General features: G+C 38.3%; 1 protein-coding gene across 1 annotated transcript; it reads right to left on the reverse strand.

The window, feature by feature from the left end:
* Window positions 1-9,528: 9,528 nt before the first annotated feature.
* LOC138873239 (uncharacterized) lies at window positions 9,529-15,247 on the reverse strand. Its single transcript, XM_070151686.1, has 4 exons — window positions 14,854-15,247; window positions 14,441-14,715; window positions 13,486-13,539; window positions 9,529-9,699 (listed from the first exon to the last, which is right to left on the reverse strand). Exons 1-4 carry the CDS (start codon window positions 15,245-15,247, stop codon window positions 9,529-9,531), a joined length of 894 nt encoding a protein of 297 aa, XP_070007787.1.
* Between the last annotated feature and the right edge of the window lie 2,282 nt (window positions 15,248-17,529).

Consider the following 17,529-nt stretch of genomic DNA (forward strand, 5'->3'; position numbering starts at 1 on the left):
ATCGGGGTATCTTATGCCAGTCTGTTTGAAAGGCTAAGGCATGCTGGCTCGATTGAACCACTCCCCGCATGTACTCCAAATCCACTTGCAAGGAGCTTTGATCCGGCAGCGCGATGCGCCTACCACTCCAATGTCATAGGGCACAACATTGAGAGCTGTCATAGTTGGAGAAGGGAAGTAGAGAAAATGATCCGAGAAGGGCGGGTTGTGATTAATAACAGTGACATGGAGCACTCGAACCCCCTCGAGAACTTGCCGACGGAGGTTGATGAGATTGAAGCTGGTAATGGTCTCGGCAGTATTGATGCAAAGCTCAGTGGCTAAAATGCCAATTTTGATAAAGTGGGAGGACGTTTCGTTCCTTGGTCAGCAAGAGAGAAGCTTGTGGTGGCTCATTTTGTTGTCATTTCTGTTGTTCGGATTATTAGGGTTATAAGTCGGATGTTGTCTTGTCCAGTTTGTTTTAGGATTTTGTTCTGGATTGTTTTGTTTGTTTTGTTATTTAAACCATTTCACCGGTAGTCTAATACAAAATCCGGTCTTTTATTATTTCCAGTCATCTTTTTGTTTAGTCCTTTTATCATTTTTGTTCAATGCCGAATTCTAGGGACATGACATGCGCACCCAGTTTGGGCCTAGTCTTAAAAGTTAATCATAAAACCCTGGGAAGGTGATCAAAGCATTTAAAGGAAATAAGAACGGTTTGAGATTATTTGGAGCCCGAGTCATGTGGAACTGGGGCAAGTTAAACACAAAGAAAACCGTTAAAGAAAGATTCGCCTAAATTGGCATGAGGGTCGTTCATAATAATGAGAATGAGAGTGTCGCCCAACGGTGCTTTAGAAGTGACAAATGAACAAACATATGTTGAATATAATTGTCAAGTCCAGCACCATCGGAAGAGACTATAAATCTATTGTTTAATTGTGTTGTTTGCACTTGGCATGTTTTGAAGACTGGAATGACGAAGGCATTTTGTTCTGCTACCCAAACACTTTATCCTTCGTTAACCCCTTTTGAGCCTTATTTATTTTCCTTTCATACCCCTCGTTCGGAATTAGTAGTAACGAATAGAATACGCAAGCGCGACAGGTAAACAAAAGAAAAAAAAGAGAAAGAAAAGAAAACAACAAAACGAAAAAAAAAAGAAAATGGTAACAAAAAAAAGTCAAATGAAAAAGAGGAATTGGGAACTACGTTTGACATGATTCTTCAAAGAGGATACGTAGGCGCTTCACGGCTCGGTCATAGTTTTGAAAAATAAAAAAAAATTCAATTAAGATATCCCCAAGCAAGAAACTGGGGCAGAGGTTGCGTTCGTTGTAAATAAATCTGGTTCCGAAAGTTGTAATTAATAACCCAGAATCGATGCACTTTTGAGCCTTTAATACCCTTTCTTTCTAGCCCTATCCAAAACCCACATTACGGTCCAAAGAAAGACCTTCTGATCAGTCTTCAAAAGATGCCAAGTCAGACAAATGAAGAGTCTTACCGGCGAACATAACATTCTGTTCCACAGCAGAAAGGACTCTAATCTCCAACAGAAAGAGTCATACCAGAAACACTCCAAAATCCCCAGCTGGAGAGAGATATAAAACGAGAGAGTCTTATTGGTGAAAAACTTCATAGGCACCATAAGGCGATGAAAGATGAGAGAGGAACAAAAAATGAGAGAGACTTGATAGCGAAAACCCTTCGGGCACTACAAGTCGAATAAGATTAAGAATCCGATGGGGAATCGCCAATTGAAGATCTTGAAAGATGATTGACGGTAAAGGATAGGCCACATGCACATGTCATGGCCATTAGAGTCGGTATCTGCATTTGATAGGTATTATTTATAGTTTCTTTTGTTAAAGAGTCGTGTTTCCCTTGGTCTTTTTATTCTGTTCCTTTTTTATCTTTTTCCTTTCATAGAAAAATCCCCAATAGAGTCTGTCTGGTCAGAACAAGTGTGAATTGACTTCAAAATATGCCATCAGCTTTCTAATTATGCCAGATGAGATCTGACTAGTGCACCCAAATGGTATAGTCGTCAAGGAACAAGCGCGAGGCCAGTGTAAAAAAGATATCCCCAAAAGGGAGTTGACAAAAAGATTGACAAGTGTCAAGAGGGATACCATCGCCTTTACCAAAAGTTATAAACCTCAAGGCCAAGGCCCATAAACAAAGCAAGGAAAGTAGTGTGCATGATTTGGGGAAATTCATGCTAGACTAAAAGGTCGGGGAAATGCCAGTTTCCGAGCTATGCCACGAAAGAAGAGGGATATCCCCAGCAGGAAGGGATTATCCCCAGCACATAATATCATCCCCAACAAGTTGTGGAGCACAGAGCAAGGAAGAGAGAAAGGGAAAGCCATCCCAGTAGGAGTATCACAACCAACCACCGCGTTTTAAACTAACAAAATTTTGTTTGATTTGAAAGCAGGTAACGGAAATGGCATTGATGCCAGAACTGCATGCCACAAGGGATATTATCAAACTGGGGCAGAAAATTTTCCTTCCATTTAGAAAAATTTTCTGGAAGTCAGGTACCCCCAGCTGATAACATTTTATCCCCCAGCAGGTAAGTAAATAATCCCCAGCAAGTGTTGAGGTAAGACATTTTCAAGCCTTAAGGATATTTTGGGTTCATCCGCCCTCGAATAGGATATTTTGGGTTCGTCCGCCCTCGAACAGGATATTTTGGGTTCATCCGCCCTCGAACAGGATATTTTGGGTTCATCCGCCCTCGAACAGGATATTTTGGGTTCATCCGCCCTCGAACAGGATATTTTGGGTTCATCCGCCCTCGAATAGGATATTTTGGGTTCATCCGCCCTCGAATAGGATATTTTGGGTTCATCCGCCCTCGAATAGGATATTTTGGGTTCATCCGCACTCGAATAGGATATTTTGGGTTCATCCGCCCTCGAATAGGATATTTTGGGTTCATCCGCCCTCGAATAGGATATTTTGGGTTCATCCGCCCTCGAATAGGATATTTTGGGTTCATCCGCCCTCGAATAGGATATTTTGGGTTCATCCGCCCTCGAATAGGATATTTTGGGTTCATCCGCCCTCGAATAGGATTCTATTTTTAAAGTTATTGTCCATGCCAGGCGCCCACCTGTATAACGAGAGGAATACTTTCAGTCTTTAAATTTCTTACCAGGCGCTCACCTGTATAACGAGAGGAATACATTTCAGTCTTTAAATTTCTTGACAGGCGCCAACTGTATAACGAGAGGAATACTTTCAGTCTTTAAATTTCTTACCAGGCGCCCACCTGTATAACGAGAGGAATACATTTCAGTCTTTAAATTTCTTGACAGGCGCCCACCTGAATAACGAGAGGAATACTTTTGTCTGTGCATTTCATATTTTAGGCGCCCACCTGTATAACAAGGGAATACATTTTGTGTCTTTACCATTAGGCGCCCACCTGTATAACAAGGGAATACATTCCACGTCTTTACCCATAGGAGATGCATTTCCTCCTAAGTTTGTTTTAGTTTCATCCATAGGAGATGCATTTCCTCCTAAGTTTGTTTTAGTTGCACTCATAGGAGATGCATTTCCTCCTAAGTTTGTTTTAGTTTCACCCATAGGAGATGCATTTCCTCCTAAGTTGGTTTTAGTTTCACCCATAGGAGATGCATTTCCTCCTAAGTTTGTTTCAGTTCTACCGATAGGAGACGCACTTCCTAAGTTCAGTTCTACCCATAGGAGACGCACTTTCTAAGTTCAGTTTTTACCACAGGAGACGCACTTCCTAAAAAGTTTCACCAATAGGAGACGCACATCCTAAGTTTATTTCACCCAATAGGAGACTCACTTCCTAAAAAGTTTCACCAATAGGAGACGCACATCTTAAGTTAGTTTCACCAAGAGGAGACGCACTTCCTAAAAAAAAAGTTTCACCAATAGGAGACGCACTTCCTAAGGAGATGCACATCCTAAGATAAGTTATTTCACCAGTACGAGACGCACTTCCTAAGAATAGTTTCACCAATAGGAGACGCACTTCCTAAGTAAGTTTTACCCATAGGAGACGCACTTCCTAAGTTTATTGTACCCACAGGAGACGCACTTCCTAAGTTTATTGTACCCAATAGGAGACGTACTTCCTTAAAGTTTATTTTTATCCATAGGAGATGCATTTCCTCCTAAGTTTGGTTTAGTGTTACCAGTAGGAGATGCATTTCCTCCTAAGTTTAGTTTTACCCATAGGAGATGCATTTCCTCCTAAGTTTAGTTTTACCCATAGGAGAGGCATTTCCTCCTAAGTTAGTATTGAAGTTGGGAGCCCGCCCATATAACAGAGGCATATATTTCAGTTTTTACTTTCAAGTGTTGAAATTGGGAGCCCGCCCAGATAACAGAGGCATACATTCAGTCTTTATGTTTCAAGCGTTGAAGTTGGGAGCCCGCCCAGATAATAGAGGCATACATTTCAGTCTTTAATTTTCAAGTGTTGAAGTTTGGAGCCCGCCCATACAACAGAGGCATACATTTCAAGATCAAGTCAGAAGACAATAAAACAGAGGGTTACAACAAGAATCCCCAGCAGGAAACAATAAAATCCCCAGCACCGGGAAACAGAAGGTTGCAACAAGAGATCCCAGCACAAATTCAGGCGCCTGAGTCAAAAGGAAGAAAAGAGGCGTCTTGAAAGAAGCAGCTGGTGAACATTAAATCATGCCCAACATAACAAGTCTGATGAAGAAAGTCGTACCCACCAGAGGAACCGCCAAAAAGCTTAATGAAGAAAGCCATGTCCCCAGCGGACCGAGCAAAATGATATTCAGAAAAGCAAATGGCCAGTATCATTCCAAGTTCAAGGAAGAAAAGCACCGGAAGAAGCACAAGCCGACAAGAAAGCAAGGCAACAAGAACAAATTTCAATCTAGCCTAGCTTCTTGTTTTATTTTAAGCACGGTGTAATAAGGAGATCAGTAAGCAGTGATAACAGCATGCAACAACAGTAACATTGCAGTCCCACGGTAGTCCCAGCTACCAAAACTTCCCGAACTACATTAACCTGATTCCCCTTTAGCCAGGGATATGTAGGAAACCTTTGAAGCAAAGGTTCGGTTAAATCTTTTTCAAAAAATGCTTCACACGGAGTACTCGGATGGGCAAAAATCGCTCGCTTTATCTTTGCACGAAAACCCTTCGTGTCTCCGGGCAAAGAGGGCAGCTGTAAGCACGTGATTTTTGTCCTACATGAGAAATACTCCCAAAAAATGCAAAATAAAATGATTTTCCTTGGTGTGCAATTTTGAGTACTTTTGTGATATTTTTAGATAATTATTTGTATTTGTCTGTGTTTGCTTATTTGTTAAATTAATAAAAAATACAAAAATATGTCGCATTTTGCATGTAGGATTTAATTCTACAATTGTTAGTAATTAAATTAGTTTTACAAAAATTAAAAATTACAAAAATAGGCATCTTTTGCATTTTTAGCATTTAATGTCCAAATGAACAATTTTATGCTTAATTATTACTTAATTGCGCGTTAATTGTTATTGGGAGTTAATTTGCGATTTTATAACTTAATTTAGTTCTTAATAATAATTTAAGTATTTTTATAATTTAGTTTTAGAAAATAAAAGAAGAAAAGATAACAAAAATACAAATAAAAATCGGATTGGGCCACTTCTTCAATTTTCAACCCCAGGCCCAAACAATTGTCCACGACCCAGTCCACTTCACACGGGTCGACCCGGTCTGCCCCATTAACCCATTAACCCAACACTCCCCTTCATTAAAAAACAAAACAAAAGAAAAAACAAAAAGAACAAAAAACCCTAAAAACCAAACTACCATCCGCCTCCCCCCTCCATCTTCTTCTTCCCCAAAAACTCAAACACCCCAACGTCCATGGCTGCTGCCATTCACCAGCCCCGTCAACCACCAACTCCCCCTTGCGTCGTCACTATCCCGTCGACCACTGCCCAAACCACCACAAAAACACCACCTCCTTCCTCCAGTACCACCCGCGAACCCTACTGCCCAAACTGCTAGCCCATCGACTTCTTCCTCCGTGAAACCCATCACTACTGTCGCAACCATTCCTCCATTGAAGCCGACGACCACAGCTGTTGCTGCTGCGTCGTCACTGCTCAAACGACCCTCCACAGCTGCTCAGTCCCGTCCAAATGACCACCGGAGCCCCGACGAGCAGCAGTTGTTGCTGCTGCGTCGTCACTGTTCCATCACCTTCTTCCACCGTTACACCCAGTCACTGCCATGGCCAAGCTCATCGTCGACCAGCTGCTCATGTTGCTGTGTCTTCTCCTTCGACGTCCTTAAGCCGAACAGATCCATCGAGCCTGCTGCTACTGTTTCTCTTCCTCACGCGAGCACCAAACATGCCCCCCAGCTGCTTCTGCCTTCCACTTCATCGTCCAGTTTGCTATTGCGTCATCAACGTGTTCGTCGTCGTTTGGTTGAGCTTTGGTCGAGGGTCGCCGAAACAGTCCGTATGTATGATTGTTCGATTCGGTTAGTAGATTTTCGAGTTTTATTCTGTCCGCATTTTGTTTTGATATTTTCGAATCTAAAATCGGCGAATGTTTGTTTTGTTCATGTTTATGTTTAGATATTTGGATTTTGGTTTTGTTCATGTTCATGTGTTGTTTGTTAAATTAATTTTTCAGATTTCAAATGAAAGATTAATTAGTTATTTTTCATGTTTATTTCATGTTTGTATTGTTGTTTAAGTGAATATTTGTTAGTTTAATGTTTGTTAGATCCAAATTGAAATTTAATTGGTTATTTCTTCAATTTGTTTCATGTTGTTATGTATTTTCCAGAAATTAGTAATGTTGTTTGAACCATGTGAATCCGTCATGTTTTGTTGCTTAAAAATAGATTTAATTCATGTTCATCTTTGTTTGAAGTTCATGTTTAAATCCAGTGATTTAATGTGAGTTTGTGTTTGTTTTTGATTTGTTAATTTAATTTGAATCATGCATATTGTTGTTTGTATTATTGTCTCTTTGTTCATCCATTAATGGTCTAAATTAACCAGGATTGGTTCCCGATATGGTTGATTTATTTCCATTAATTTGGAGTTTGTGTTGTTCATCATGTTCATGTAAATTGTTGTTGAAGATTGTTGAGAAATTGGTCATCTTGACTATATTTTGGTTGAGTTATGATTAATTGATTGTTTAGAGCAGAGGGGTAATTTGGTAAATTGCATTGCATTCGGGGGTAGATTTGTAATTGCAATAAGGTCGGAGGGGTAGTTTGGTAATTGAACATTATTTTGATTCTTTATGTTAAGCATGGGGGACAAATATAATGGGGTGGGGTTTTTGATGTACTTGTTTAATATAATGGGGGACAAGACAAAACATAATGGGGAGGAATCTTGTACTTGTTTAATGTAGGCATGGGGGACATATTGTAATGGGTTGGTAATGTGGCATTTATTTAATGTAGGCATGGGGGACAAAATTTAAAATAAAGAAGACATATAATAGTGGGCCAAAGCATGCCATTGGGGGAATAATTTTGGGGTTGGGAATGGAAGACTTGTCTTGCTATATATAGAGTCATTCTTGACTTGAAATGGGGAGGATTTTTTGAGAGAGAGTTTTTAGAACTTGAATATTATTGAGAGGATTTTTTGGGAGAGAGTTTTAATACGTGAGGTAGAACATAAAACATTTTTCTACATTTTGAGAGCGAACATACTTGAAATATTTTGAGAGTAAAAGAGAAATGCAATTTGAATTTTCACTCGAATAATTTCCGTTTGCTTTTCTCGAGTGTTATTCAAAATCCGAAACTACTGCCTCTTGCATCTGTTCTCTCTTCTGCTTCGATTGTGATTGTACTTTTGCACTGCTGAGTTTTCAATCTGTTACTGGGTCATTCTACTAGTTGTTACTGGTTTTGCGGTGTTGCTGAACCTGCTGTTGCCGCGTTATTACTGTTGCTGACTCCTACTTCTTTTGTTCTTGTACTGCTGTTTCCAGGTACACATTTGTACACTCTTGGCTTGAAGCGAAAAATGAAATATTAATCAGGCTCTTGTTCCTGTTGAATTCTTTTGTTTGGATCTGTGTTTGAATATTAATTTTCCTCTCTTTGTATAAAAATATAGTCGATTAATTAATGAGTAATGAGGCTGCATATGTATGATTTCTTTCATCTAATAATGCTAGTTTAAATTACTTGAAGAATAGTTAATCGGCTTTGATATTATTGTGTATCCCTCTCATGTTCCAGCATTAGTAAATAATAGAATATAAAAATGAAAGCAGTTTTTCTTTGTACAAACTCGATCGCAATTTTCCAATCGCATTAGCCGTAAACTAATAACTAATAAGTTACGTTTTCAGCATGTAAATAATTAAGAGATTTTCTTTTATTTTAGAGACGAACTTAATAGAAAATATAGTCACTATAGGTTTATCCTTTAAAATAAAAATGAGACGAGCCTCGCCAAATAAATCACAAACCGCCGGGGCCCTCAATAAAATACATAACCATTGACTAGACTTTGGATTTGGCCGTTTAATGAACCTTCACGGCCTCTTCCTAAAATAACAATACGTTAGACTCTTTAGGACGCGCCTTAATAAATCTTACCTTCTTAAACTCGGGTGCACATTTATGTGACCCAAATCCAATTCTCAACGGAGTCGAAATGTGTTTCTAATCACGGGTACATTGATTGTGACGTGGTTCGAGATGCGTGTCCATGACGTTGCAAATTCATTTTAAAAAAAATAAGAATGAGATGAGCCTCGCCAAATAAAAATACAAATTGCGGGGCCCTCAGTAAATATTTGCTTTAAAAATTGTTTAGACTTCGGGATGGACCGTTTAGTAAAATTCCACGGTCCTACCCAAAATAAATACGCTAGTCGCTTTAGGCGCGCCTTTAATAATTTAATTTCCTTAAACTCGGGTGCACATTGATGTGACCCAAATCCAAATCTCAACGGAGTCAAAGTGTGTCGACGACCACGGGTACATTGATTGTAACGCGGTTCGAGATACATTTTCACAACGTTGCAATTCTTGATAAAAACAGTAAATGATAAAAGCGGTTAAAAGTTAAATTTTGCACATAAGTTCACACTTGTATAAAATCAGATAATTAAGCCGAATATAACAGTTGAGCGACCGTGCTAGAACCACGGAACTCGGGAATGCCTAACACCTTCTCCCGGGTTAACAGAATTCCTTATCCGGATTTCTGGTACGCAGACTGTAATATGGAGTCATTCTTTTCCTCGATTCGGGATTAAAATTGGTGACTTGGGACACCCTAAATCTCCCAAGTGGCGACTCTGAAATAATTAAACCAATCCCGTTTCGATTGTCCTTTAATTGGAAAAAACTCCCTTGTCCCCTCGCGGGGCGGAAAAAGGAGGTGTGACAGTGAGGAATTCCCCACCTAGCCTTCAATTCTGCGATTTCCTCCTCTCTTATAACAGAGTGAACAGGTTCTGGCTCCTCCCCGACGGGACTGCAGAAGTCGGTCCATGCTTTTCTGGGGCGAGGCAAGATATCGGCTACCTACGGGACCTCCTCATCCTCCACCATTTCTGCTCCTCCGGTGGCCAGAACATCACTTTCCAGTGCCGGAATTGCGATAGGGAGGTCAGCGCGAGAAGAATCACCAGCCATTGTGCCAATTTGGTGAAGCAAAAAGACAAAGAAAAGGGAGGATGAAAAGTTTTCGGTTAACTGGAGACAAATAAAAATTGAAAGTATCAGGAAGAAAGTATATTCGCGAAGTTCTTTCAGGTAAAGGACAAGGAAGTGTGTCAATCGAATGACGTGTTCTTTCTATTTATAGGAGACATAAATCCCCCAAGCACGAAACCCAAGAGTCGCCAATCGAATCTGATAGGGCACGAAACGTTTCAATTTCCTGGGAACGTGTATCATAATGGCGGCAACCACGAACAACGTTTCAATCCAAAAACAACGTTTCGGTTCCGAAACAGCCGCAACAGTTTAAAGATATCGAAAGGGTGCCAATATGCTGCTTGATTATGAAAATCATGCCCAAGGAGTAGACAGTCAAATTTCTCCTAGATAAACGGAAATCATCATCCGCCTACCGGGTCCGACAAGGGATGACCCCAGAAGACGAAGGGACTAACTGTATTGGTCAAAATCTGACCGATACGGTCGACCCAATTGGGGCCATGTCCAAACAATGGGATAAGGAAAGACGACATTAGTTACGTCAAACCACGTATTCACCGAACGACCAAAGCGGATGCAAAATGAGGGGGCTTATGGCCCAAATACATGGCGATGACTCCATAACTATATATAGGGATTAAACCTTTCAAGAAGGAGGGGGGGGGGGAGGAGGGCTTTTTCCTCTCCTTCTCCTCTAATCTCCTTAATAAAAACGAAGAAAAATGACCTTCCAATATTTTTTCTACAACAGTCATTTTCACCGATTGATGGGAGAAGAAATGAAAGGCTTCGATAATATACCGCTTCTACTCCATTTTGTGTATTATTTTCTGGTTTGTTTATAGATCTGGAATTTACTATGCTTGACTAAAATTTACCTCTTCAATTTTTTTTTAATTGATTTAATAAAAAAGGTTTCAATATTTTTTGGTCAAATATTTTTGTCATTTTATAATTTTTAATTAGAAAAATGCCAAAAAAAAAAGAAAAAAAAAAGAAGAAATAAACGGGGGAATGTAAGAAGTGACTTGGCATATCTCATAGACAAGAATTGCCATTTATCTTTTTCTCCTTTTTTGGCATCATTATATATATATATATATATATATTTATGCTCACGCTTTGCGCGGTTGTAAAATAAAACTAAATATTGCATATTAGTATTATAATTCTCATAAAAGTATGAAGTTTTACTAATCAAACATCTTTTTGCGACTCTTCTTGACATCCTATATAAAGTTCTTTAGTAGAAAGAACATGCGAAAAACATTCCAAGTTAAACATGAAATAGCCTACTTTAATCACATATAGTAGCTTTGCATAAGAAAAATAGAATCGAAAAAAAAAAGAATAAAAAAAGGAAATAAAAACTAATGAAAAAGAGAAAAAAACAAAAAAAGTTAATGTCAAAATCTGAGGGTGTAACCTGAGATATCACTTACATTTTTTCCTACCACCAAATCTTGAAAAACCCTATATTTTAAAAGGTTACATTTTTTCGTATATATCAAATGAAAAAATAGTTTTGGAAAGCAAATAAAAAAAGAAATACTATAAAAAGAAGTGGAGAAAAAGAAAAACATCAATTAATAAATGTATCCTATTCTTTAAAGGCCTTTTTTCGTCTACTCGATTTCATTCTTTTCTATCTTTATCTCCAATCCTGCAACCCAAAACTCCTACTCATATTTTTCAGTTAATTTTTTATAATATTTGGTGTGATTCTCCAGTAAAACATACTTTGTTTTTAGAAGCATAATAAATCAAAATAAATTAATGTCTTACTTATAATAAATATTAATAATAGAGTAATATCAGAAAGGTAATAAAATAATTTCATCTATGCATATTGGACATAATTTTCAAATAAGATGTACTAAAAGTTGTTTACGAAATATATCTATATACTAAAATAAGTTGTTTTCAAACCATAATCTTTTTACTACTAAACTTATGGAAGTGCACACCATACATTTTCTTTTATTGTTTTGATGGAATGTTGTTTTAACTTTTTTTTCTTTTCCATGGGACATAAATCATAAGGAAGAAATTTTTTTCTTTTCCACAACAAAGCCAATACAAGAATATTAGAGTTTATATGGATATTTGCAATTTATTATTGACTATGAAGTAGATAGACACCAAAGAATAACATATAAATGCATATTGGGTAGAAGGCAAACCCAGTACCCGGAGAAGAAAACAAAATACCGATATCATGTGAAAAGAAAATACTCACAAAATAATGAGACCCAAAAGGGAAAAGAGCTACTCGAAGATCAGTTAGAAGCAGCCAAGCATCCATTCTCTTCCATGGTTACAAAATTGGGTCTATATATTTTGTGTACCTACACGTTCTTAGAACCAAGGAAGCAAAAACTGAACCGTTTCTTGATAAAACGGTTGTTTATTAATGCCTCCTCTTTTAATGCATATAGACGGTTAATTTTCTTTTAAGAATTCCTAAAACTTAACCGTTTTAATATCTCCCCTTTAATGCATTTAGATCAATTTTTTAATCTTCTGTAATATAAATAAACACATAAGAGTAAAAAAAGATATAAAATTAAGAAAAAAGATAAATAGGATCCCTGCTCCATCACCTTCCTCAATGCCCTCCTTTATATTAATACTAGTAAATTTACTATAATACCAATGAATTTAAGTTTTAGCTAATTAAGAAACTTAACGAAATATCAATAAAAATTTAAAAGGCTCAAACTAAAATTAAATTTAGTAAATTTAGATAAATTTCATCTTAAGACTACTAATTATGAAAGTAAAAATATTTAAATTATAATTATTCATATATTAAAAGATGAAAATATATAAATGAAATACAAACTTTTATATTAGCAGAACCGTTGCCTCTTACCTTGTCAATAATTTAATACCTTCCTTGTTTTTGGAGAGTACATTCTACATACCTTGTATTTAAAATAAATAATAAATATCTAAAAGCAGATTGTATGAATTTAATTATTTCAAATTAATACTTACGATGTAACCTAGACGTAAATCTAGAACACAATTGAAGTTTATCTTGACGAAACAACCCTTTTGTTTCAAGGTTATCAGATAAAACAAATAACAATTTTCAGTAAAAGAAATATATATATATATATATATATATATATATATATATATATATATATATATATATAACATTTAAAGTATCAATAAACATTGGAAAGTACGCATATGAAATAACTACATAAATATATACAAGTTTCCTATGTAGAAATAATATACTCATACATACTTATAACTTCAAGTATAGACATTTTCAAACCAAAAATCAATGAAAATTGCACCTATATTTTTTATATACACAAATTAAAGGACTAAAATAAAAAGAGATAGTCCCAACAGCACAACAACAAAATGTAAAAAGTTATTCATATACTCGGAAAAAGAGTATTTAACTGGTGATGCTTTTTGGAGATACTTCCTGCTACCGATTTTTCATCAACTTTCTTCTTCTTTTTAATGTAAACTTATGTGTATGTCTTTTATCCGTATGTTTTATTCATCACATACATATAAAGAACTTAACCTAAGTTTGAATGATTTAATAGCATTAGAGTCTCTATTTACTTAACCATTCATGTAATTTTTAAAATTCAAGAAACATTACAAATGAGTTTATTATACTATTGCTCTCTGCACCACGTCAAATCCAGAAAATACAGTTTCTTCTTTTTATTACATAAAAACACGATCAATTTAAACCAATATGAGATGACCATACACAAAAAGGGAAAAGGAAAAGCAAATACACCGAGAGTCTTGTGTTAAGTTTATCCCTTCATGACTTGCCTCGTTACTATCAATCATTCTCATTGCGATACACCTTTTTATCTTGTGCTTCATCTGCATAAATAAATTTAAAAAAAAAGTCAACTTTCACTATTTTTAATTAGAAACTTATAGTAAGCAGAACGTATGGAAAAGAAAGAAAGCAAGAAAACCTTGAAGTTTAGAAACTGCCAATAAGAGCTTTGCCTTATTCATTTTGTACTTCCTCTGTATCCCACAAAACTAACTAGAGTAGTCAATTTTCACTATTCTAATTTAAAATTAAAAAATTAGTATAAAGCCGAATATATATATAAAAGAAAGCAGACCTTGAAGTTGCAAAAGTTTCAAAGAAACGCCTTCCATTGAGAGAAGAAAGCAATACAGTTCCGTTGAATGTTAGGTGTGTTAAAATAGGAACAAAGAATGGTTAGATATCAGAACTGATTGACTTTTGAAATCTAGTGTTAATGACCTTGTTAAATATGGGAAGGGAAAAAGGACTTTTCGAATATTTGAAGAGTAGCTTTTGGTGATGACTCTGTTCCAAAACGCATGGATAAAGTTGTAACCTAAAGAATATGTAAGGTCACATCTTTTACAACAACAACAATAACGGTCCAGTTAATCCCACAAGTGGGGTCTGGGGAGGGTAATATGTATGCAGACCTTACCTCTAACCCGAGGGGCAGAGAGGTTGTTTCCAGGAGACCCTCGGCTCAAGAAAGCATCAAGAGACTATATATTAGTACTATCAATAGACTCATACTAAAATAACATAACATTACATAAAATAACAAAATAACAACATCATAAGAAATATAAGAAATACGAAAAAGATGGAAGATATAATAATATCCAGTAGATAAAGCCCTGCATCAGTAGCTGACCAGTAACATCCTAAGACTAACTCCTAACTGGCTAGTCTCACTCTAGTGCGCTATAGAAATTTTCACAACTTCCCCTAACCTACAACCTTAATGCTCAACCTCCACAATTCCCTGTCAAGGGCCATGTCCTCAGTAATCCTAAGTCGCGCTATGTCCTTCCCGATCACCTCGCCCAAATACTTCTTAGGTCTCTCTCTACCTCTCATCGTGCCCACCACATCCAATCGTTCACACCTCCTCACTGGTGCATCAGTGCTCCTCCTCTGAATGTGCCCGAACCATCTGAGTCTTGCTTCCCGCATCTTGTCCTCCATGGAGGCCACGCCCACCTTATCTCGAATATCTTCATTCCTAATCTTATCTATCCTTGTATGCCCGCACATCTACCTTAACATCCTCATCTCTTATACTTTCATCATCTAGATGTGTGATTTCTTAACTGGCCAACACTCGATCCCATATAACATGGCAGGCCTAACCGCTGCTCTATAAAACTTACCTTTTAGTAATAGTGGAACTTTCTTATCACACAGGATTCCCAACGCTAACCTCCACTTCATCCAACCCACCCCTATACAGTGTGTGACATCCTTGTCGATCTCCTCGATCCCCTGAACAACTGACCCAAGGTACTTGAAACTACTCCTCTTAGGAATGACTTGAGAGTCAAGCCTCATTTCCCCTCCCGCTTCCGTCGGCTCGGCCCCAAATTTGCACTCGAGGTATTCCATCTTCTTCCTGCTCAACCTGAAGCCTTTAAACTCAAGTGCCTGTCTCCAAACCTCTAGCGTCTCGTTGACGCCGCCTCGTGTCTCGTCAATTAGAACTATGTCATCAGCAAATAGCATGCACCATGGCACCTCCCCTTGAATATGATGAGTTAGTGCATCCATCACCAGGGCAAATAGGAAAGGACAGAACGCAAACCCTTGGTGCAACCCCGTAACAACTGAAAAATGCTCAGAGTCGCCTCCTACTGTCCTAACCCGAGTCTTAGCTCCATCATACATGTCTTTAATCACCCTAATGTAGGCAACCGGGACCCCTTTAACCTCTAAGCAGCTCCATAAGACCTCTTAGGAACCCTGTCGTAGGCTTTCTCTAGATCAATAAACACCATGTGGAGATCCTTCTTCTTATCCCTGTATTGTTCCACCATCCTCCTAATAAGGTGGATAGCTTCTGTGGTAGATTGGCCCGGTATGAACCCGAACTGGTTGTCTGAAATAGACACCATCCTCCACACTCTCATTTCTACCACTCTCTCCCAGACTTTCATGGTATGACTCAGTAATTTAATACCCCTATAGTTGTTACAACTCTGGATATTGCCTTTGTTCTTATACAACGGAACCATTGTACTCCACCTCCACTCTTCAGGCATCCTATTAGTCTTGAATATAACATCAAACAACACAGTAAGTCATTCCAAGCCTGCTCTACCCACACACCTCCAAAGTTCAACTGGAATTTCGTCTAGCCCGGTAGCTCTGCCCCTTCTTATCTTACGGGTTGCCTCCATGACCTCATCGACCTCAATGTCCCTACAATAACTTAATTCATGGGGACTGTCGGCATTCCTCAATTCACCTAGTACAATATCTTGATCCCCTTCTTCATTTAGAAGTTTATGAAAGTAGGTATGCTATCTCTTCTTAATCTGGTCATCTCCCATCAAACCTTTGCCATCATCATCTTTTATGCATCTCACTTAGTCCAGATCCTGAGTCTTCCTCTTTCTCACCTTAGCGAGTCGGAATAACTTCTTCTCCCCGCCTATGTTACCTAGTTCCTCATACAGACGAGCAAAAGTTGTCGTCTTAGCCTCCGTTACTGCCATCTTCTCCTCCTTCCTAGCTACCTTATACCTTTCCTTGTTCGCTCTCTTCTCCTCCTCACTAATGCTCCCTATTAACCATAGGTAAGCCGTCTTCTTTGCTTTCACTTTACCTTGGACAACTGCATTCCACCACCAGTCTCCTTTGTGGCCACCGGTGCGGCCCGAAGATATCCCTAACACCTCTCTCGCCGCCTTCCTTATACAGTCCGCCGTCGTTGACCACATAGTGTTTGCGTCCCCACTACTTCTCCAAGCTCCCATTGCCGATAACCTTCCTTCCAGCTCCTGAGCTTTATCCTTAGTCAAGGCGCCCCACCTAATCCTCGGGCGGCCTCGTACTGACCTCTTCTTTCTCCTTATCATAATATCAATGTCCATCACCAAAAGCCTATGCTGCATTGCAAAGGTCTCACCTGGGATAACCTTGCAATCCCCGCACAATCTTCTGTCGCCTCTCCTGAGGAGGAGATAGTCAATCTGAGTTTTCGCCACCGAACTTTAGTAAGTAACCAAATGCTCCTCCCTCTTCGGAAAACTTGAGTTCGCAATCACTAGATCGAATGCCTTGGCAAAGTCCAACAACGAAGTGCCCTCTCCGTTCCGCTCCCCCAAAACCAAAGCCGCCATGCAGCTCAGTATAACCAGCTGCAGACGGCCCAATATGACCATTGAAATCTTCTCCTATGAATAACCTCTCGGAAGGCGGAATACTATGAACGATGTCATCCAACCCCTCCCAAAAGCGCCTTTTAATCTCCTCATCTAAGCCTGTTTGCGGCGCGTACGCGCTAACGACAGTTAAAGTACACTCACCCACCGCCAATTTAATAGTCATTAGTCTGTCATTCACCCGCCTGACCTCTACCACCGACTCTCTAAGATGGCTATCTACCAGGATACCCACTCCATTCTTACCCCTCCGGACTCCAGAGTACCACAACTTATACCCATCTGCGTTTTTCACCCTCGATCCAACCCATCTAGTCTCCTGGACACAAGCTATATTAATCCTCCTCTTCTGAAGGATGTTCACCAACTCTATAGACTTACTAGTTAGAGAAAAAGAAATTAATAACTAAGGGAAAAAATGAGAAAAAATGCCAAATAAATGAGAGAAAAGATAAATACTAATCCTAGCTTAAGAGAGGTGTCATGTCAGTTTTCTTTTTCCCACCTTTATATATATATATATATATATATATATATATATATATATATATATATATATATATTCTTTCTTTTCTCGCAGCATATTCTATAATTATGAGTCTGCAGAAGCATATTTACTCACAGCGCCGTCAAACTCGCAAAAGTTTTCTAGTCAGGGAAAGGTTA

The sequence above is a fragment of the Nicotiana sylvestris genome, chromosome 7 (genome assembly GCF_000393655.2).
Source record: "Nicotiana sylvestris chromosome 7, ASM39365v2, whole genome shotgun sequence".
Classification (NCBI taxonomy): Eukaryota; Viridiplantae; Streptophyta; class Magnoliopsida; order Solanales; family Solanaceae; genus Nicotiana; species Nicotiana sylvestris.